The 20,864-nt window shown below is 42.1% G+C and overlaps 1 protein-coding gene across 7 annotated transcripts in view; it reads left to right on the forward strand.

Moving 5' to 3' along the window:
* The window catches only part of LOC111856781 (rho GTPase-activating protein 27-like), a 31,609-nt gene extending 10,991 nt beyond the window's left edge, over positions 1 to 20,618 (forward strand). For 2 of the 7 annotated variants that reach the window (XM_072712399.1, XM_023836997.2), the window contains 17 exons: positions 9,529 to 9,969; positions 11,328 to 11,522; positions 12,620 to 12,700; positions 12,951 to 13,070; positions 13,496 to 13,585; positions 13,742 to 13,804; positions 15,194 to 15,255; positions 15,461 to 15,548; positions 16,274 to 16,375; positions 16,596 to 16,694; positions 17,001 to 17,049; positions 17,214 to 17,333; positions 17,624 to 17,722; positions 17,999 to 18,076; positions 18,490 to 18,621; positions 19,268 to 19,373; positions 19,571 to 20,618. In XM_072712399.1, the coding sequence (XP_072568500.1) occupies positions 9,529 to 9,969; positions 11,328 to 11,522; positions 12,620 to 12,700; positions 12,951 to 13,070; positions 13,496 to 13,585; positions 13,742 to 13,804; positions 15,194 to 15,255; positions 15,461 to 15,548; positions 16,274 to 16,375; positions 16,596 to 16,694; positions 17,001 to 17,049; positions 17,214 to 17,333; positions 17,624 to 17,722; positions 17,999 to 18,076; positions 18,490 to 18,621; positions 19,268 to 19,373; positions 19,571 to 19,739 (2,094 nt within the window). In that variant the 3' untranslated portion in view covers positions 19,740 to 20,618. Of the gene's footprint in view, positions 1 to 3,748; positions 5,655 to 9,528; positions 9,970 to 11,327; positions 11,523 to 12,619; positions 12,701 to 12,950; positions 13,071 to 13,495; positions 13,586 to 13,741; positions 13,805 to 15,193; positions 15,256 to 15,460; positions 15,549 to 16,273; positions 16,376 to 16,595; positions 16,695 to 17,000; positions 17,050 to 17,213; positions 17,334 to 17,623; positions 17,723 to 17,998; positions 18,077 to 18,489; positions 18,622 to 19,267; positions 19,374 to 19,570 lie in introns of those variants that run through there. The other 5 variants (XM_072712404.1, XM_072712400.1, XM_072712401.1 and 2 more) reach the window with 5 other exon arrangements.
* The last annotated feature ends 246 nt before the right edge of the window (positions 20,619 to 20,864 follow it).

Raw genomic sequence — 20,864 nt, forward strand, 5'->3', positions numbered from 1 at the left:
TAACTGCAAAGGTTAACTGTCCCATTTTGCCAGGTGTCCCATTTTAAGAATACTCACCATACCAGTGACATCGTTGGGTGTACATTACACTGGGCGTCTAGCATAATTGCGCATTCAGGTTTCCCTCTTCCTTAAAAAGGGCAAATATTAATTACAAATGATGAATTGTATGTTAAGTGTGACAAACACAGGCAGAACTGTGTTGTTGGACGACGAGCACCAGGGAGGTAATGAGTTAACGCGGCCGCGAAGCGCATAACCACTCCCAAAAGGTTCACATACACCAAGTACCTGGTGAGCAAGACGCGGCGTAGGGAATAAGTCCGGCGCAGTATCGGTTTCCTTTTTGGGTCCTTGGTCCCAGCAAGTTTGATCGCGACTGCAGCCGGACTTGGACTCAGATGGACACTGCTAGCATTCAGAGAAGCACAACTGTACTTATCCCAAAAGGTAGGACACCGCTTCAACTTCTCATAAATCAGAATGTAAAGAAAGGCACAGAAGGACATAATCGTGCGTAGAAATGACACCTGTTGCAGTTACTCTACTTGTGTAATACACCAGTATCGGAACGCCGTAACTTTAGGTAACTTTGAAATGCGTTGTTTTGATTTGTTTTACTGTTTAAGGGGATTCATTTATACCTACTCTAGTCTTCCGGCCAAATCACTGGGGACGCGTTAAAGAATGTGAAACAAAACTTAGGATTGTCTTAAAGTAAATTTGCGTTTTTAATTATACTTCACCGATTTCTGTTCCATTTCTATTTAAATTTACTTTCAATATCCACACAGCCCAATGTAAAGGACAGTCCATTTAATGTAATACCATATTAGAGATCAGAGTAGGTTCTTAAATGCATTATATATATATTATATATATATATATATATATAATAATATATATATAATAATATATATATAATATATATATAATAAATATATATATATTATATATATATATATATATATATATATATATAGCTTTAACGTTGAAGGTGAGGATCAGTGATGTAAATTAATATGTAAATTATGAAAATGATTTTAGGCACATCTTTAAACATAAATCATATCAGTTTTGCACGTTAAATAATTGCCATTATGTCAGTGTAAAAGAATGTCACTGCTGAATTACTGTTTATGGATTAGTTTGGAATGTTTCATTAGATGTGGTGTATGGGTGAGTGAAATTTACTACCTTAGGCATAGATTTTTTTGGAAGGGGGGGGGGGGGTGATAGTGAGGAGTGACAAGTCCCCATGAATACTGAGAGCCTATTAAGTTACATATATGTGGGTGAGGCAGCCAGCACATCTTCGATATTCATATGAAACCTGTACACACATTCAGTACCATGAACCAGACGTGTACAGTCATTCTGTCTTAGTGGTAGTTTGGTGACCCACAGGAGGCGGCGGAAGACAGCCATCCTGCGGGGAACATCCACCATCGTTCATATGCTGCCAGCCCCCCATCTTTAGTTGCTGTTGACTATACTCCGAACGACCTGTCTTTTGTGTGCCGACAGGAAGTGACACATCCAGGATTTCTGCTCTGCGTCCTTGCTGATATAGGTGTGTTTTCATATTGCTGCCATATACCGTAGATATAATTATTAGTTTTATTTCGAGTACCACTTTCAGTAATGGCTCCGTTCAAATAATTACGCCCACATTATCATGACAGACACCTCCGTTTTGTTTGGACATGGCCTGTGATAGCCAGAGGCTGCCCCACAGCCTAAGTGGGTGGAGAAGATGGGCAGTCCATGTTTTGCCTGCGTCACAGTCACAGCACTGATTTATCTAGGAGCAGGGATCGACCTCCGGCCCCGCCGGCTGGCCGACTTCTCCCAGGAGTCCAAGAGCTTCGCTCCTTTTCCGACACCGCAGAACAAACAAAATACCAGAGAACTGCCCTGACTGGTAGTGCGGGCCATTCACATCACTCCTCTGTTCCTGCTCCGGGGAGGGCGTGCCCTGGGAACCTGCTGATGTCAGGTGGAGCCACCGGGTGATGCGTCACACTGCGTTTCCACTCTGGCATGTGTGCTCCCTTCCACGACAGCATACAGCCCATACCAGTCCAACAACAATTTGTTTATTTTTAATTAGCTGTTGCATTGAGGAATTTATGACATTAGTTGACCCGCTTAGTGTTTTCTAGTGTACTATGTACCGCATACACATTCTTTTAGAAATCATTAGCATTTTGGTTCAAAGAGGCTGGTCGAAGCTGATTTGGCAATTCGGAGGTTGGTCTAGACGCGGCTCAGTGGGTGTGGAGTCTTTGTTTGGTGTTAGTGCTTTTATAGAAGCAAGGCCACTATTCTTATCCTTCTGGTTGCGTAGTCAGGAGGAAGACCTTTGTGAAGTGCTGTGAAGGAGAACGCCAAACCGCAATTTGGTTAGCAAAAAACCTTCATGGAACTACATCGATGTAGTGGTGAATGTGCAGAAACACTTTCACTACTCAATAACAGGCTGCAAATAAATATATTTATCTCCTTGGCAGATAAATAAAGTGACCTGTTATGTACATCATCACTAGGAAGACCAGTCCTGGATCTGTGAATCAGGCGTGCATCTGTAGACATTAATTTGCATTTAGATAAGACCATTTAAACAGAGAATAGTGAAAGGTTGCTTATTCTGCATCTGCGGCTTATTATCTGCCCCAAAGATTCTATTGAATATATTCAGTCTAGCGAAAGACGTCTCTGATGAGGTTCAGACTCTTCAAATAAAAGATACTGCAATCAGCCTGTCACATCTTTTAAGTTTTGTTGATGATTGACAAGAACAGTCCCTAGTTTGATGCATGTTCTTTTATTATTGGCATTTAACAGCATGTTTTTTTACTGTGCATGTCAAAAAAGGGCATAATACAAGGAGGTGATGTCATACGAATCTTCTTTTTTAAGGAACAGGTTGTCTTTTTTGTATAAGCATTCTGTTCTATGTCGTGTTCTAACAGCTGGGATACAATGATATCTGGAATTTTGTTTCATGTAAACTGTACTCAAGTTTTTGGTTTTTTTTTGTGGACTTAGTAGACTGTTCCGGTGCAAATCATCAATTAAAATGTAACTGCAGGCACATGAGCAAACTGGCTGCGCTGATCAGACAAATTTTGTTGATGTAGAAACATAAAATTAAAGTGGAACGACTGAAATGCAAAATTCAGGAAGCACACATGTTCTGAGCCTGCAAGCAAAGACTTAGTGCAGCTTCGCTTTCGCACCTATCAGGCGGCGACTTGCAGGAAGCTGGCGGCTAGTCAGCTGACCGGCAGAGCCATCACTGGCCCCTGGACAAGACGGCCGGACACATGGGAACTGCAGGCATCCTCAGCAATGCCGACCCATCAGATACTTGGGAATTCAAAGCCACGGGGATGATGTCATAGCGGGGAGATTCAGAGCTGGTCAAAGAGCCGACTGTCTGCTCCATGGCGTGATTCTGGCCCCATTTAGCTCACTTGTTTGCTGGGTGGTGGTGAATGCGGTTATGTAACAAAGCACGCGGCTGGTCCGAGACCCTGGTGCCAGCATCGAGGGCCCAGGCTGCTCGCACTCTGTCTCCTCTCCGGTCCCACACCCGCCGAGGCTCGGGGCAGGAGGGGGTTAACATCTGGGTACCCCCGCGCTGCCTTGCTATGCTCCTCACGCATGCCTCACCACTCTCTTGTGGCTCTCCCATTTAAGCACAGCTGTTGTTCACAGAGAAAAGGAGGGGGGGGGGGGAAGTGGACCCTGCACTTTCATTATCAGAGAAATGGTGGTTCCCAGACTTCTTTGCTCTTAGAACTTTTTCTTTTTTGTTGGTTCTTCACCAGAGGGAGAAGTAAAATTCAGACATAAACGGTCAAAAATGCAAAATACACCCGAAGGGGAATTAAATTAGTTCATGGGTAGGGCTGTGCTACGGCTAATGTATATCTAGGGTTACTGGGCTGTAAACGTAAAAATAATGCATGAGGGCTGTTAAACATGTAATCCAGGTCAAACAAAAACACACAATTTCCTATATATCTGGCATAACAACCGCAAATGAACAAAACAAAACACTCTGACCATACTGACAATGATCTAGCCTACATAAAACAAAGAGAGGCTGCTTGGACCTCTAACAGAGGTGGTTCTCTCTCTGAGCGTGTGGTGCAATAATTAAAACAGACAGAGGGAGGGTCTGTCCAAAAGGCCAGAATCAGCACGGAGTCCCTTAATATGCCCCCATCTTCAGTTTGTTCAACCAGGACACACTAGTAGAGACAAAATCGTGAAAAGAAATTTTAGTAAAGAACATTACCTGTCCATGCAAACTTAACTTAAACAGGCATGTAAGTCAGTTAGAAGCTTAGCCAAATGCTGCTTTAGTGAATGAAATCATCTGTATAGAATGGTGGTGAAATATATATGTGTGAGGTATGTTGCAAAACTATGTGTGTGTGTGTGTGCGTGTGTGTGTGTGTGTGTGTGTGTGTGTGGTGGCTTGTGGTACAATTCTGGCATCCTGTTCATTGGACAGGACCGGCTAGACTGGTAATGCCGTGCAACTTACGGCATGATGTCTGCCAGCCTGGTGACACTTACAGGAGGTCTAACGGAACCACTCGGAGCAGCTTGCTGCAGGGTCTTAATGACCTGGCCACGAATAGTTCGGTAAAGCATAACGTCTGCATCACAGCAGCAGCAACATCTATCTGCCGCCCCCTGTTGGTGATTAAAGCTGCGTCCTCAGAAGTGGCACTTCCTGGTTTGTGTGGGTGTGTCAGCGTGATAACCGGAGAATTTTGCAGCCATCTTTGTAACTCCAGTCAGACTGTACTGTTAGGTTGGTCCTCCTTCTTGAGACAGATGAGAAGTTTCAATTGAGAAACACATGCTCCACCCACCGAACGCTTCCGGTACTGACAAACCTGAATTCCAAAATCTTACCCTGGCTACATCTCAGGTTTTAGACATTTTTCCTGTATGCAACCGATAAGAGCCTAATGGAAGAATGTATGTTTTGTGCTAGTTTGTAGTATCTATACTCCACAACCTGAATAGTAAAATCAGCCATCATCTTTAATACCAGTATTTTAATCTGAGAGTTTGGCATTACTGAGACTTAACACCTTCATGTACATTCAGATGGGTTATGAAAGAAGTCTAGGCACCAAAGAGTTTTCAGGCTGGTTAAATGAAAGGTGATTTCTGCACATTAGTTTTGGCAAATTATAAATAAAACAAAGTAAACAAAAAGCTTTTTCCTCCAATTCTGCAGCAAACACTAATTAATTTGTCATTTAGGTAAATAACATCCTAAAAGGTTAGTTTCAATATCAGCACTTCCTTTTGCACAGCTTGCAGGAAATATAGATGACCTGTCCTCTCTTTCTCTTGCCGTGTCACTCCCTCTTACGCTTGTTTGTGATCTAACCAAGGAGGCAGTTCTCTTTTTTCTGTTTATACCAGCGGATGCCACTATTGGCTGGGAGCTGAGGACGCTGCTGACTGTGTGAGGCTGTGTCTGTGCGAGGTGGCGAGGGCTCAGTGGGGTTACTTTTGTTCGCGGTCGGCTGTCTCTCCAGGACAGCATGGTCGACGTGATGTTTGGGGATCATGGTGGTTTCAGGCCCAGAGCCATGACCCTTCCTGTGAGTAACCAGGTATGTTCAGTCCTGTCTCTCTCTTTCAAAACTGCAGGTTCTTGTGTAGGTTGGCTCCGAGGTGCAGTGCTTTTCAGTTAGCCGTGTTGTGAATGGGTTTTCTCTTGTGATTTCGGAAACTTCACTTCCTGGTGTATCAGCTGGACCAATAAACGCCTATTAATGTGCAAAATACATGTCGTGATATGTCACTTGCATGTGATGGCGGGTGTGATCGTCCTGCAACTTATTTATGGTTCACATGCACTTCATACGTGAAGGCTGCATGTTGCCTGTTTTCGCAGTTTCCTTCCTCTGTGCTAAAGAGCACGGAGGAATGTGATGACTCAAAACCTGTGACATCTTTCAGGCTCTGAAGCTTGTGGTGTTTCGTAGTAATAAACGAGCTATAGAGGGATCAGCAGAACATTGTCACATCTCAGTTTGTCGTATGAAACAGCTCGACGGCACATCCGTTTATAACATTTATAGTTGCACTCAGCCCTCCATGGTGGGAGGGGGGGTGCCTAATTAGTGTTGTTATTTTTACATATTAGTTGCAGGTCTGTGTAAGTTGATTACACCTTTGGAACTGTCTGTTGAGGTCCAGGTATGACTTATGATGACCGTCCTAGTGAGTTAAAGAGCATAAGAGCATTAATGATTAATTAATGATTAACCAACAACTACACATGTTGTAAAAATTTCCAGTACTTTAAAAATGCCTGGTCTGTATACAGTAGCTCATTACCCTGGTAAATCACTAAAGAATAAGCGCCGCAGCCTATTATCTGCATTTTGTCTCCCGCATTGCCTGCCGTGCCTCCTCTCATCCCTCATCCCCAGAGCAGCAGCTAGACCATAGAAGATCACAGTCATAATTAAAGGCGCAAAATGCTCAACGCAGCTGAACCAGTTGAACGCCGGTACTGAAGCCAGGTGAAACAAACAGATGAGAGCAGAATAGGGGAGATTCAGCCACTGGGGGGAGGCAGAGGGGGAGGGGGGGGGGCATTCCTTTCTGAACGTTTTTTAACAATATTTCGGGGACTTTCCTTTGCACGGTGCTTCCACCTGCACAGGCCTCACATGTTTCAGTGCCGCTTCAAAAACATCGCATTGCGTTAACGGTAAATGGAGAAGCCGCGGGTAAATGTTAGCTTCAGCTGTCAGTGAGTCCACCTTCCTCATCTGACCGTAATTGTTTTTGGTTGCCAAACAAAAGGTTTGATCAGCATGATACTGACATCAGAAAAATAAAAATAAATTTGAAAGACCCTGTACTATGGGAACTGGGCTTGATCTTTGCTAACCTTTTCACTGTCTGGTGCTTCTAGAGGGAAGTGGAGGAAGAGGGGTAGTTCTTAAAATAGCATTAGAGCTACAGCCTATAACTCATCTGGTTTCAACTTTATTTTCATGTGCCTTGTGAAATTGCTTGATAACCATCCATTAACTTAAGTAACCCTTGTTATCATTTTACATCCTTCTACACTCAGAGAAAATGGTAAAAATTCTTACCTTTGCTTGTCACTGGGTGCATTTCTGTACCTTAAAAGGTACAATTACCTACAACTAAGGGTACAAGGAGCAAATCCTTGAGGGTATAGCCCTATTGACAAGCAAAGATACAATTTTTTACGCTTCTTTCTGAGAGTGTACCTGTTTATCTGTCTGTCTGTCCATCTATTTATTTATTTGAGACCTTCTATTTCATCCACAATTTCCCTGCCAATTGTATTGGGGGCAATATGTAATTGGGGGCAATATGTAATTGGGGGCAATATGTAATTGGGGGCAGTGTGTGGCTCAGTGGGCTAAGCCTGTGTGCTTTTAATCACAAGGTCGCCAGTCCAAACCCAGCCTCAGCATGTCTGCAGGTCCTTGAGCAAGGCCCTTAACCCCCACTCCCTGGGTGCCCCAACAGGTGGCTGCCCTTCACAGACAGCTTGTTCTACAAAGAGCAAGTTGATGGAGGCATAAAAAGAATTTCCCCATGAGGGACAATAAAGGTTCAACTATTTATTATTATTATTATTATTTAGGTTTTCTTTGACTTGACATTTGTGGCATTTATTTTTTTCTTTATTTGTGGTTGAACTTTGTTATTTTTGGATGAAGTTTAAAGAGGGCTACCCTCTGCGTTCCGCTGTTTTTAATACCAATTCACGGTGTCAAAGGTGGTGGTGGGTTTATCGTGCACGTTTGGCACTTCTGTATGATTTGCATTGCCGTCATTTGCCGTCATTTGCTGTGCGTCCATGGAGTCACTGCTGGGAGAGATATGCGTGGCGGACGAGCAAAATGAAGGAGAGGCAGGGGTCTCTGACTGCGCTCTGGGCGTCCTGATGTTTCTCTGTGTCTGTCTGTCTGTCTCTCTCTTCATTTCCTGAACTGGCACTGCACCGGAAGCTCTGGCGGAGAGACGTGTCTATAAATGCTTCCCCAGAGACACGAATGGGCAGGCGGTCGCTCCTCTCAGCATCTCACAGCGGTCCTTTTTTAAGCTCTTAACTTCAAGACTTGGCCAGTGGGTGACAGTCACCCTAAAAATATCCCTTTTATGTTTATGAACACGCGTGAGTTTGTAACATGCTCAGTGCACCGCTGCTTCAGCAGCTCATTAAAGGTGGATGTGGGTATGATGCTGTATTTGCGCAATCGTACAGATATACGCTCGTCTATCTTCTATAATCACTTAAGCAGGGTCTCATTAACATTGTATTAGTTTCCTTCTATCATATAGGATTTTTACAAAAGGATACTAGGAATAATTCACGAGTAAATTCCTCACTTGGAAATTTGTTAAGCTTCTGAAGACTAGCCCGATTTTATGCAGTTTGGTTTTCAGTGAAAGGCCTGCTGTTTAAGTCCTTTAGTCAATACAACAATAAAAGTTTACTCAGAGTGACAACTTACTGTTCAACAATGGTTCTGTTGACTCACAGACATGGAGGGGATGAGGTGGCTCTAATCTCAGGGCATGCAGAGCACTTTTACCATTGGGCCCTTTAGCGAGGCCCTTAGCCTCCGGTAGTTCCAGAGACCGTCTGACCCTGCTTTTTTAAAAAATGCATCTCACTGTTGATAAAAGTGTAAGCTAAATAAATAAATTGCAAATTTACAGCACTGTGCAAAAGTCTTAGGTAGCCAAGGGAAACGTTTAAAGCTGTTAATCTGGGTAGTAGGTGTGTATGTGCTCAGAACAAAAACACAGTTTAGCATTAGAACATATCCGAACAAAAAGAAACAACCAAAACCAGTAAGAACTGTTCTCCAAAAAGTCTCTGATATCTAGTTGGATGGCGAGATGAACGCCGCTTCAGTCCCCAAACCTCTCCTCAGGGGCACCTCAGCCATTTCATATGCTTGCTAAATTTCACCACCAGCTCACTTAAGTACTTTATTTGATTAATTGAAAAAGTAAATGAAGTACTGATTAGCGAAATGAGGTGTGCCAGTGGTTGAGTCAAGAGATATGTGGATGTATTGAATGATGGCAGGAAATACTGTGGTGATTTTAGGAGAGGTTTCTAAATAACCAAGCTGACACTCTGACTGACTTAATGTCATATTTTTACATCAACAGGAAGATCATATAAGCATAATTTTCTTACACTGCCTAAGACTTGTGCACAATACTGTATATTTTAGCTGCTGATTTTGCTCAGACCTTGACTACCCAAGGAGATGAACAAAGTTAAAGGGCTGACAGAGAAGCAGCCACTTTGAACTAGACTAGGTTTTGCTGCACAGAGGAAAACTACATGGTGATGTGTAAAGCCAGTTTATATCCTAATAAACAAAAAACATTAACAACTGTGAGCTTTGGTCCAGATTTCTGAACACTTGGTGCTGCCATCACTGACCCTTGATTCTCTGGATTCTCCCTCAGGCTAATGCCGAGTGCTCAGAGACTGCAGTTTACGTCAACATAGAGGCGCTCCGGAAGAACATCCACCAATCGCCGCCCGCAATCGCCGTGTCTCGACACCGGTCCCTGGACTCCCAGGAATGGGAGGTACACACTGACCAGGAGAGCGGACAAGAATATTATTACAACCCTGTAACTAGACAGACCACCTGGGAAAATCCCTTTGCCCCTCACACGGACCCCGAGTTCTCTCAGGAGGATCTTCCCCCGCCCTCGCCGACCTACTCCCCTCCCTCAGCCGATTTGGTGGACTCCGACTGGGAGAAGTTATTTGATGAGAGCAGTGGTTGCCACTATTTCTACAACCACGTGACTAAGGAGACGTCTTGGGATCCCCCAGAAGAGCTTCCTTCTCCTCCCATGGAGCCTCTGGATACACAAGCGTTCAGGCTGGATGGGCCCGTAAGCGCATCTCACTTGTTTACTATATTTTACCTGACTGCTTGTCAGGTAAACGGTCCCTCATGAGGAGTCTTCATGGCACCTCCGTCGTCTGTGCAGTGTCTGCAAATGTTGACGTGACACTGAAGGCCCAAGTGTGCCTGAAGGTCAGGTGCTCAGCCTTGCGTATTTAAGGGATATCGAGCAATGAAAGGTCGAAGGTCAAAGGTCGCTCACGCAGGCGGTGTTATTGTTTTTGTGGAACGTTTTGTAGGTGTGATGCATAGTTTGGCATAGTTAGTGTTATGAATGTCTTCTGTCAGACCTTTCATAGAAAGTATGAAGTTTTACTCATAAACAGGATGTCACATGGTTCACAACCTAAACTGAGCCTAACAAAAAAATAGATATATATGGATGAATTTTGGATAAGAAGCTTGTTGTTTGGTGCAAGTGATTCTAATAAACACACCCATCCTTAAATATCCTCAAATTATTTATGGGACGATGAACTGTGGGTGCCGATAGTAACCTAGTGTTAGTTAAGTGTCAGCTGTAATAAGGATGCATGTCCACTGGCTGAAAAACTTTCAGGCAGTTCACAAAAGAGTGATCTTTGTTAGGGACTCAAGGAAGAGTGTCCTTACAATGTCTCACTGCAGGTTTGGATGTTCAGTGAGTAAATCCAGCAACTCTGGATAACAGTCCTATAGTTCCACGGAAGAGAGATTCTTACTCGCGTGTTTCATAAAGAGTGAGAAGGAACTGTATGTCTTAAAATGTGAACGGTGTAAATTAGGACTTTGCCATCCTGTTCATTTGGCTTCCTTTGTGGCCTTAAATAGTTGGCCCCCCCTTTGAGTCTGGTTCCTCCCAAGGTTTCTTCCTTCTAGGGGGTTTTTCCTTGTCACTGTTGCCTCTGGCTTGCTCACTGGGGGCTTTGGGTGAGGATAATGTAAAGCGCTTTGAGGCAATGTGTTGTTGTGAAAAAGCATTATACAAGTAAAACTGATTGATTGATTTATTGATGCAATGCAGACAAAGACACTATGAACGATAAATCACACAAAACAACAGAAAAATCATACTGTGAATTTTGATGATAGATAATGTGTGCAAATGACCAGATTACTCTGCAGTGCACTTATAACCTTTTGTCCTGTAGGTAGAAACGGTTCCTGATCTCTGTGGTTGCAGTGCTGCTGTTTTTGTACTATATGCTAGAAGGGGTGAGGGTGAAAAGTGGCCGTGTCTTGTCATTATATGGAAACAGTGGAAAGACAAAACTCAGGTTTCACAGTTCACTTTTTTAAAGTGAAATGGGAGCCACTCACCATCTGTTGAAAGCCACAGTCATTCTCCCTATATTCCGTGTGCAGCCCCCGCTACCTGAGGAGGATTATCTTGACAGTCCCCAGGAGACTGAGCTGATGTTGACCTTTGCTAAAGAAAGCCATTTCACCCGGACTGTCATCCCACGAGCCAGCTTGGACCCTGGCACTCCTCCGGGCTGGACGCAGTCTATGGACCCAGACGGCCTGCTGGTCTTCACCAGCGATATCACGCAGGAACAGGTAAATGAGGAGGTGGGGGGTGGGGAGTGGGCAACGTGACTCATCTGTTTATATAAGGATTTACATCAGAATACAGGCGGTTACAATGGGGTGACGTTCTGATAATCCTATTGTAAGTGAAAAATATCGTAAGGCGAAAATGCATTTTAATACAGTACACCTAACCCAACAAACATTATAGCCTAACTTGGCCTACCTTAAACATGCTTAGAACACTTACATTAGCCTACAGCTGGGCAAAGTCATTAGCACAAAGCCTGTTTTATAATAAAATGTTGAATATCTCATGTAATTTATTGAATAATACCCGTTGCAAAGTTGAAATATCGTAACGCGAACCATCATAACCCCAGGAGTGTCTGTATATGAGATACATGTTATCGTGCCACTTGTGTTATTATGAAGTGGTTAGAACATGAACTTGACAGCGAAAGGGAGCAATTCCCATGGAACCAAAGACTGGGTGATACATGATGCATATTGTGGTAGGAATTCCACAATTAATTCTAAGTCTGAATAAGCTCAATATGGGAAGTATGCTAGATATGACAGTTGAACGCTGCATTATGAAAGTTACACTGTTTCTATAATTAATGATGATGTTTTAATAGCATGCAAATCATTTTGCCACCACATGCTTGTTGGAGCAGCTCATCGCATAGTACATAGCACATAGTACATAGCACATAGTACATAGTACATAGTACATAGTACATAGCACATAGTACATAGCACATAGTACATAGTACATAGTACATAGTACATGTCCCTGCTTGGCATCTCTTCTTCCTTCACCTCTGAGATCTCGCAATTTGGCGTAATGCCATCCTAACTACCATTCTGTGCAGGAACAGAATAATTCTTCTATCAGCCAAATACTGCAGTCTCTCTAGTTTCTTTTTCCCTTTATTTTCATCTTTTCCCCAGAGTGACTCTTTTGTAGTAGTGTTATCCGTCTGTATACATTTGTAAATAATATTTTGACTGCATGATAAAGCTTCATATTGTAAGACAATAGCTCAGATGTAAATGTAGAGGTAGATTTGAAAACATCCATTTCTACAGAATTTAGCGTAGCTTTTTTTTTGTGCTTACAGTGGATCAAGTCTGTGGATGACAGGGGACAGACCTACTACTACCTAAGGGATGGATCCAAATCTCAATGGAACTTGCCAGAGGTAATGTGGTGCATTAAATACACCATTTATGTTGTTAAAGGACATTTTGGGGAACAGTTGTCTCTGTAGTCAAATTCACCATGTTACTTTGCATGCCATTTTCAATGTTAAAATTAGCTGTAGGCTGTCAGTAAACCGTCTCGTCCTGGATGAGTAATCAGTTTTAGGCTCTTCCTGAAAAGAAGCATAAGTGATGTGTTATTCTGGTATATGGTACTAAATTCCTTTATTGATTTCCACTGTCCTGCAGATTTCGGTGACCAGCCAGCCCAGGATGGGGAATGGCGTGAACCAGGAGGGTGCGTCAATGTTCAAGAACTGGAGGCACACCATGAGCCCATCCCAGTTCAGCTCACCGCATGACGACTTGGTACGTGTCAGTGAAGGCTGGTGGGTCTCCAAGCAAGCCAGGAAGGAGGGGTCACAAAGCACAGAAAGGGGCACTAGGCTTTTGGCTTCCTCAGCACAGCTCTCACAGCAGTGCAGTCATGTGCACCTAGACTAAGGGAAGCGTCAGACCTTGACAAAGCCTGATCCTGCGTCCTTCACTTCGTCTCCCCCTTGCTTTTGTGATGCCAGTTCCTGAACATGAGGAAACACCTGGGTCGGGCTGTTTTTTGTGAAGGCACACATGCAAATTGCCTCCTAGGTAACAAATGCAAAACCGAAAATGAATCACCCTCGCCCGTCCCTTTTCTGCAACATCTGACGACGGGCTATGGGTCCCCCGTTCACAGCCTTCCCAGGTTACTGACTAAAGAAGCAACAACATGTTATTCCTCTCCTCATCTTCAGCAGAAGTTCTTCCCAACTCACAAGAGGAACGTCTCTGATCATGGCAGCGATGTGTCCAGCTCAGGAAATTCCCCCGAGCTGCAGCATCATGTAAGAGCATTTCTCTTATCCGGCTGTCTGGAGATGAAGATTAAGCCTGACGATGGGAGTCCTACATGCAACTCAGCATCTGAGTACCCCAAGTCAAATTTTGCCCTCATCAAAACCATGTCCTGTGTGTCTTTTCTCCCCCCATTCCCCTCGAAGCCGTATAGGTTCAGGCATCGGAGGAATCCCTCCGTTCAGAGCTATGAGCTTCAGCAGCACAATGTGGGTTTTCATGACTACCCTGACCTGGGAAGTTGCATGGTTCACTCTGAGAGCTTGGGCTTTCTGCTCAGGGTGTAACAACCGATGAAGCAGTGAAGACCGCATGACTCCTTACTAACACAGCTAGCAAATAAGGGAAGCAGTGCTTCACGCATTGTCGTTCTTCATAATGGGAGCTTCCGAGACATTGCTATCATCTGCGTCTTTCTGTTTCAGCTGGCGACTAAGCCTCGTACTACGTTCTGTTCAGGATATTCAAATGATCAATTTGCTCTGTCAGTTTCTCCTTGCATAAACATTCAGTTGCATGCAGTGCAGCCCAGTGTTTTTATTTATTTTATTTTTTTATGTGTGACAGCATTGTTAGAGCAACAGGCTGAGGTGTAAACACAGCACACTCCCACAAGTGAGAAATATCAATGCCCTGTGCAACAGGGAAAAAGAAATAACAAACAAACATGGCACTCAACAGCAAAAAGTGTCACACATGGATAACACCTGGGTGGGAGGAAGGACAATTCTTGCACATTCACCGCCCACCCTCCCGACCGCAGTTTTACATCCCTGTTCATCACATTTCAAGAGCTGATGCTTTCAAGCACATTAATAAAATCTAAGATGGTGGAAACCCAAACAGAATTTTATGCCTCATCAAATCATGTTCTGTAGTAGGAAACCAAGGGCTTATTTGGTTTTCAGAAATATTTAAATCAATTATTTTTTTCTGGCTTTCAGGGTCGTGGCTTACAGTCACTCCTTAAGAGTTGGTAGCATACAGTTGTCAATTAGTACATATCTACCATGTTGCCTTTACCATATCACTATGATTCAAGGTGCAGTATACAGTGCCTTGAATAGAGCTTTTCCTTTGCATACATCAACCAATATCTGATGATGAAACAAATGAGATTCACACTTTGAGATTTTTTTATATTATTTGTGGCTGGAGTCAAATGAAATTTACACCATACTGTCCGCTTGGTGTTATTTTCATTTCCAAATGTATTTTATATTAAAAATTCCTTCACCATTATGCAAATAGCAAATAATTTCATTTATATAGTGAAACTAACCTCTGGTCTTATAGTATATCTTGGCATTTTGAATCTGTTGTCCTGAACAGGCATAGTTCACAGTTACAATATATTTCTGTCTGTTTGCTAACAAGGTTTGCATCATCAGATGCCAACTACATTTTCTGAGCTTGATCGATCTTGATCACTCTTGGAGTTGTTTGTTGTCTCTAATTAGCCTTTTTCCTGTTAAGAGGGTCACACTAACAGGGAAATGCTTTTTGGTGCTTGGGGGGGGAGTGCATGCTAAATGAAGATTTCACCATGTTTTACCTGGAGTTGAAGCAATACCCTCAATACTTCATTTGTCTTTCAGATTTTAGAAAAGGCTGGAATTCTCAACAAAACCAAGGTCTCTGAGAATGGGAAAAAGTTACGGTAAGTTTAGACTTGTTTAGATTTTGATGAAATTGTGTGGCAAACATAAAGGTCTAAAGCAACTGGCACCTTTAGAATGAGGGCGACTGAAGTGCACTTTTAATGTAATGAGAGTGGCAAATCCAAGTGGTCCATCTTTTTCACTTTTTATGAGTCCAAACAACGCTTGTCTGTAGTGTCTCTTCAGTTAGTATGATTTTTGCAGGAAAAACTGGACTCAGTCTTGGACTGTACTCCATGGGGGAATTCTGACTTTTCACAAAGACCCCAAATCTGTCCCAGCAGGATCCTCGGTAAGAATCACCCTTGACCACCCAAATCCTGTCAATGAATGACTCTGTAGTTTTCATCTTGGGGATTCTGTTGCTCACAAACATTTCTCAAGCACTGAATTATACCAAATCTCATGATGAATTTTAGTATTCCTGAAGAAAGGCACATGTTACTTTGCCTAATGCAGGGGTGACTAATCTTATCCAGAAGGGCCATTGTTTTTGCAGGTTTTGCCGCAGCTAGATTACTGATTAGAGGACTGATTGGCTGAAGAGTCCTCACACTTCAAGTTCAAGTTCAAGTTTATTTATAAAGCACTTTAAAAACAACAATAACAGCTGACCAAAGTGCTGGACAAGCATGGAAATACGACCTAGGAGACAAATGGAGAGGGAAGCACAACATAAAACATGAAACAAAATACAAAAATAAATAAATAAATGAAATTACTGGTAATTAAATTACTTGGGTTTGAACAGCTGACCTAAAAGTTATCCCAAAAACCTGCATACACACCGACCCTTTGCGGATAAGATGGTCTAACACAGTTTGACATTATCTAAAAAATTCCACCAATTTCAATGAATGAATTTATTTTAAGGAAATAATCATTCAGTGGTGATGTTATGACCAGTCGTTTATGATTATTGCAGGTTGTATCATGTGCATCATGAGATAAGTCTGATTGTTGAGAACAAACTGTCAGGGCTCCACAACTTTGTAGCAAATGTCTTCATGTACGCAGAACAAGATAAATCAAATAGCCCCAGAGTTCACCGTGGAGCTACGAGGGGCGACGATAACCTGGGCTTCAAGAGACAAATCCAGCAAGAAAAATGTCCTGGAGGTACAATAGTTTCCTCCATTCAGTGTAGCTTGGAGAACATAATCCTGACCATAGATATAAATCAATTCATGTTTCTGTAAACATTATATTTAAGAAAACGTTTTTGTGCATTTGTATGGTTATGTTGGAAAAATATCTTTGTTATTCAATATGCTGGTCCTTTGCGTATTTTGGACCCCAGGTCTTCCTTTAACACTGTGACTATCTTGACTGCTTTCAGCTGAAAACACGGACGGGGGCTGAGTTTCTGATGCAGTATGACACCGAAAGCACCATAAGCGACTGGCATAGGGCAATCACAGAAACAATTCAACAGCTGGTGAGTCCTGCCTTTAGAACTATTTTGACCTGAGTGACGTATTATGAAGATGAAAACCAGATAGGAAAATATCAACACTGATTAATTGCTAACTGAATAGGTTAGCAACATGAATTGGTTGTTTGGCTGCTAAGTTTTGTTGGTAATATTATTGTGTAATTGTGTAAGTTACAAAAGTTTGACATTAGACTTGTTCTTCCTTCTAACAGCTTCACTCATTTTCTTTGGTTATGGAATGAATCTTAATTAGTAGCCTCACTCAGCTGGCTAACAGTTTGCTGTTTTGCTCTGTAATTTTGTAAAAAGGAGCTGCACTCCTGTGAAGAAGAGGACGGGGATAGCTTGAGAAAGTCTAGTAAGTAATCATGTTAATATATTTTTATATGATAATATTTGCCATCACTGCATCTGTGGTTAACGCGATGATGTTGCCATCCTGATGGGATCGGCATCTGCAGCCTTTTCTGCCAGCTCCCTGGCTTTCCTTTTGTGCTAGTCGCTCTGTTCCTTCACCTCCAGCCAACAAGCCAGGTGCTCTGGTCACAGACCCAGAGCAGAAGAAAGTGCGCACAAAACTCCTCAAATTCTTGCAGAAACGACCCACGCTGCAGTCCGTCAAGGAAAAGGGCTACATCAAAGGTAAAAGTAGCACAAGGCTGTAATTGTAATATATACTTGGGGGGGCATCCCCCCAATATTCAGATGTGCTCACAATGTCCACCCAATATGCATTATAATATATGTTATAATTACGGCCATGGCCCACGTTGCCAATGTTGACTCCATGACTATGGCCTTGAACTAGCATCAGTCTATTACCTGTGTATATAACACTGGGCATCGCTTTTGTGCCGTAAGATCTATCAAGGTCTTCATTCTGTGTTGCCTGCTTCATTTTCCTTTTTTTTCTTTTCTTTTTTTTTATAAAGATAATGTGTTTGGATGCCCTTTGGTAACACTGTGTGCCCAGGAGAGAACCACTATACCCAGATTTGTAGAAAAGTGCATCAATGCGGTGGAAAAAAGAGGTGCGTGGCACTGGCTTTCATTTTACAATAGCTGAACAGATGTTAATGAGCACTTTATGTTTTTTTTTTTTTTAACTATGACAACAATGGCTAACAGTACAATTGTTAAGAATGAGTGCCCCTTCTACTCAGTTAAAGAAAATGCTGGAGAGTAATACCAAGTAACATTATTATCCTTACCTAGAGTTATTTTTTGGGTAAAAAACCTTTATAAATAGAACCATTTCCAGCAGGCTCATAAATGACTACATAATCACTAAATTTTCGCTTATGTAGGTTTGGACATTGATGGAATTTATCGAGTTAGCGGGAACCTCGCTGTCATTCAGAAGCTGCGACACAAGGCAGATCACGGTAACATTACTTGAAAAATCCCCTGAAATGCCCAGCTTCGCATTTGAAATGCTTAATGAGGTGAAACTGTTATTTAGAAAGTCACGTGTAACAACAAGGTCATATAGTTTGTGGATTCCTAATTAATGCCAAAATACCATGATGCGTCTATTCACTGCTGGCCTTTTGCGGGTGATTTCACTAATTGACTTTTGCCTTAAAAGCAGTAGCATGTGGATCATTTGTCTTAGTTGCTGAACTGTTGCCAAATGGACCCCAGCAATCACGACTCTTTGAAAGTCTCACCCAAGAGATGCAATGGAACGTTTCATTGTCTCGTTGCTTGCATGCAGCATGTTAATGGTTTGGTGTCTTACTGTATGCAAAGGTGTCTCTATTGTTGTTACAAGACTTGAGTTTTTTTCCCCTCCCAGACGAACTGGACCTGGAGGATGGGCAGTGGGAAGACGTTCATGTCATCACTGGCGCTCTGAAGCTCTTCTTCCGAGAGCTGCCTGAGCCGCTCTTCCCTTACAGTCATTTTAACAACTTCATCGCAGCCATCAGTAAGTTTGGCCATCTTCACAGTGCCACCAAGAGGAAGAGGTCGCACCAAGAGGAACTCTTCACTTCCTATAATAATTTTGCAGAACATTTTTGAATTACCCTCAGCAGAATTAGTTTCACAGGCAGCACACTATGAATAACTGTTCTTCAACATGCTACATATTATCATTTTTGGTAAAACTTCTAGCGTTGCATAGATCCTGTCAGAACTATTTGATGAAGTAGGAAGTGGAAGGAAAGTTGATCAGGTGACCTGCAGAATCAGCTGACCTTAACCCCGCTGATCTGGGATGAAATGCAGAAAAAAGGTCAAGACTAGACTGGTCAGCTAATGCAGACATATGTGGCCACTTCTCCAGCATTGTTGCAGTGAACTTTCATTAAAATACCTTTAGTCTTTAATAAAATGTCTGGGATTTGTTCAGTTGTAATAATAATAAAATTTAGCTATTTTTGAGAAGCCCAAGAATTAAACTATTTATTATTACATAGGTGATGTTCATTACTTAGGGTTTCCTAATTAAGCAGCACGGTATATGTGCCTAAACTAATGAAATATAAGAATCACCAAAGATTCAAAAACTGTCGACTAGCAGTTTGTAATATAATTATGAATTTAAACACCATTTCTACCTGCCTTCCCAGAAATTTCTGATTACAACGAGAAGGTGGCCTACATGTCTAAGCTAGTGAAGTCTCTCCCTGCACCCAACCATGACACAATGGAGCTTCTCTTTAGTCATTTACGCAGGTAAGCAGTTTCTGCTTCACTTGCATTAGCATTTTGTAATGATAAGTTCAATGCTGTTACTTAATGACTGTTGTGCAAAGGAACAGTACATTTCCAATAATTTGGTATTTCATCATAAAGCTGCAAGATAATTAATGTTGGCTTCTCCCACCAGCACGTGTGACTTGTGCTCTGATACTTCTGCATTTTTTCCTCAGAGTTATTGACTTTGGGGAGGCGAACCGCATGTCAGTTCAGAACGTGGCCATCGTCTTCGGACCCACGTTGCTGAAACCTGAGACGGAGTCTGCCAACATCACGATGTACATGGTATTCCAGAACCAGATTGTGGAACTTATCTTGAACGAGTACAACAATATCTTTTAAGCACACGGAATTCCTTCCTCCCCTCAACTTCAGCAACTTTGATGATGTTAATAAGGGTCGCCAAGACAACGATTGGAAGCTTGTTTAGAGACTGCAGAGGCTGGGGGGTCTGTATTGAGGAGGTCAGGCGCTGTGCAACAGCACTGTGATTCCAGCACTTGGTCCTGTAATCTTATCTTCACCTTTATATATTTGGTTTTGAGCCAGAACTTTCTGTGACAAACTACATCAAGCGGTAGCAGTCCCTTCCTCCCTACCTCACTGTCAGTTCATATGCTATTAACTGCATGGATTTTGTTTTTGAATGAGTTGTATACTTTCAGCTGTCATCTTTAGCCCATTTCTTGCTGGTGAGTCTCCACCAGCTGAAGATGCTGTGATATTTCAGATCATTATGCAGGAAGCGCCATTTCTTAAAATGCTGAGGTTTTTAGGAACATGCTAAAACAGACATTCAGTACAAGCTATTGAACAGTTTTTGTGTAGTTTTATCTATATTGTAACTACATTAAAGAATTCATTTTATTTTCCACCACAGTATAGAAAGGATTGTGTAAATTACATTTTTATCATTTTTTTTTATGTAAACAGGCGGCTGTACAGTTGTGCCTAATTAAATTTTAAAGCAGTGTTTATGCTGTTAATGACCACAATCTTGTTTGTAATATTTAAATAATATATTAATTGTGAACGAAGAGCAGAATATAGATGTACAGTTTGCTAGCATTAATGTTATGGAAGTTTTGAAGAGTCAAAATCGGTGCAAGTTAAAGGCTAGTTAATGTTACAAGGATGGAATCATTGTAAATAAATATTTACTTTGTATAAGAACTGTAATGTATGTTTTGTCTTTTTAATTAAAAATGACCCTATAATGAATATCAAATGTTTCAATTCTTTGGTTCCTTTTCTACATCACATTTCACATTCCCATACTGCTTTCCCTTCTATATACCTATTGGCATCATTCTATCCTGGCCACCCCACCCAGGAGGAGGGGAGAAAGAAAATTTATTTTTCTTACTTCAGATTAATCTGGTTTGTGTGTCTTTTTCATAATATCCTCTGCTTGTCACAGTTTAATGGTCTAATCAGAGCTTACACACTACATTGCCAGTACTGTAT

The sequence above is a fragment of the Paramormyrops kingsleyae genome, chromosome 5 (assembly GCF_048594095.1).
Source record: "Paramormyrops kingsleyae isolate MSU_618 chromosome 5, PKINGS_0.4, whole genome shotgun sequence".
NCBI classification, from domain to species: Eukaryota; Metazoa; Chordata; class Actinopteri; order Osteoglossiformes; family Mormyridae; genus Paramormyrops; species Paramormyrops kingsleyae.